This window comes from Phaethon lepturus, unplaced genomic scaffold (assembly GCF_000687285.1).
Source record: "Phaethon lepturus isolate BGI_N335 unplaced genomic scaffold, ASM68728v1 scaffold48288, whole genome shotgun sequence".
Taxonomy (NCBI): Eukaryota; Metazoa; Chordata; class Aves; order Phaethontiformes; family Phaethontidae; genus Phaethon; species Phaethon lepturus.
In genome coordinates this window covers 38,151-40,303 of record NW_010557907.1, presented here as the reverse complement: position 1 = coordinate 40,303, position 2,153 = coordinate 38,151, and the positions used below count along the sequence as shown (strand labels likewise).

General features: G+C 43.1%; 1 protein-coding gene across 1 annotated transcript in view; it reads right to left on the bottom strand.

Moving 5' to 3' along the window:
• The window catches only part of LOC104625292 (vascular endothelial growth factor receptor kdr-like), a 125,047-nt gene that overhangs the window by 93,343 nt on the left and 29,551 nt on the right, over positions 1 to 2,153 (bottom strand). The window contains exon 4 of the mRNA XM_010292881.1: positions 424 to 635. Coding sequence (XP_010291183.1) covers positions 424 to 635 — 212 coding nt within the window. The remainder of the gene's footprint in view (positions 1 to 423; positions 636 to 2,153) is intronic.

Here is a 2,153-nt window from a genome sequence, read left to right as displayed (position 1 = left end):
AAGAGAGAGGACTTGGGTATTCAGGATGAATCTTAGGTAAAGCACTGTGACAGCAAAACCCTTTAGGATAAAAAAAATTAGTCTTAAAAAGAAAAGAGGTTTAAAGAAATCAGTGTATCAGTTATTTGGAACACAAAACTAGATGGGAAAATCTAGTTTTCAAGTCCCAGAATTGAACAAGATAGGTAATTTCTGGTTGTCACATCTATGTCCCTGTGAATTCAGCTGTCATGAAAATCCAAGTATATCCAGCCTCTTCAAAATGTCAAAGCTGGTGCTTGCTCCAGTGCTGGGCCAGGGGGCAGGTGGGGTTTGTGAAAGGATCTGAACTGGATTGCTTGTTCTGCCTAGCACAGATCCCCTAGCTGAACACAGCTTATGTTACCAAAAAGCCATAACAAAAACCCCAAATGAAATTCTTACCTTTAACAAATACATAGATCTTGGCCATGAGATCCTCATTAGATGGGGAGTCATCATGAATGCAGGTGAAGTAACCGGTGTCATTAGCTATGACTTTCTTGATGACAAGCATGCTGCAGCTTTGCCTTGTGTTATTGCGACAATTACTTATGTGCACTCGGGGGTCTTCCTTCTGGTCCCCCCTCAAAAGCCAGCTTACAGAAGGTGCTCCCCTGTCAACACAACACACCAAAATTAAAGATAGAGTCATGACTTCAGGCAAAATTTGGGCTTCCTTCTCACCAACTGTTATTCCCAGTGTTCCTACTCTTGTCATTTGCAAATGAATGATGAAGGTTGCTGGGTGTTTGTGTTTCCACACATAGGAAATTAAGGTGGATCACGCCACACTCTTCCTCAGAGCAGGGGAGATTCCTGAAATAGTCTATGGGAACTGTAGCAAGCTAGTTCCTGGAGGAAAGTTTAATTTTTATTTTAACAGACTTCCTTATCATGAGTTTGTTTTTATAACACTATATTCTAGCCACTTCAAACATTAAAAAGCACCAGATAAAATTATATGTTTCTTCCAAGCTGAGGACTTTGCATATTTTAACAGCTAAATTAACTTATATTTTTTTATACTAAGGCTGCACGGAGAGAGAACATTTATGTAATTTTGCATCACCTTTCTTGCTTAATCAGCAGTGACTCAGTCTTGATTTTTGTGAAGGGTCTGGAACTAATCGGATTAAAAATCTTAGAATATCTGCTCAAGACACTTTTTTTTTCAATTCACCTTGTCACGCCAGTCAGAACATAAAGCTAGCAGGGTAAAAGAAAGCAAGGCCTTTTTGTAACCTGTTGCAGGACTCAGAGAGAGCTTTCAGCCGATCTAAGTTAGCTGGTTTGCACTCGTCCTGTTGTGCTGGAAAGATCAGGCCACACCATGGCAGCAGGAGCTCTCGGAGCTCTCTTCTGCTTGGGCTGTACTTTGAGGGCTCTGGTGATGTCTAGTATGTGCTATACATGCTTATGAGATGAAGATTGTGTTCTTTTTGTATCAGATTGGGGTTTGGTGGTCATGTGGAAACTGGTAGGGCATGGGGGTAATCGTCCATAGATTTTTGGGGGCAAGAAGTTAATATTAGAGAGAGGTAGTTCTGTCTGTGTTTGCAGAGAGAAGCCACTCTTCGAAAGGACAGGGGGTTGACTCACCCCTTCTCAGCGAATTCCCATTGACCCAATGGCATTTGCTGAGCTGAGGAAGGAGTAAGAACCTCTGGATTTCTCCAACTGAGTGCTGCCAGGGAAAAATCCAGTCTAGACACGTCAACTCAGTATCGAGTTGCTAATACCAAACGCATCTAACAAGCAAGCTGTGTGAAGTTGCCAGTTATCTAATATCTCTTAACTACTCTTTCTGTGCCAGTGGCTTTGTAGCGGTGCAGTAGGTGCAATAAGGGGACGTGTTTGCCAGCAAATTCAGTGACACTTAAACAAACATCCTCTTGGCCCCTGTTTCTGCCCCGTCCTTTTGTCGCCTTCCTGAAGATGATGCAGACACGGGGCTGAACTCTCGAGGTTATTCCCAGCACGTAGCTGAACAAGGGCACTAGGAGAAGTGTGAATAACCTTTCTGGTGAGCAGCCTCACCCTCGTTTTTGGATGCACAGTTCACTTGGACAACCCCACCTCATCCGTCACACCAGCTTCCTGTCCTTCAGAGCACTGGATTATTTTTTGACGCG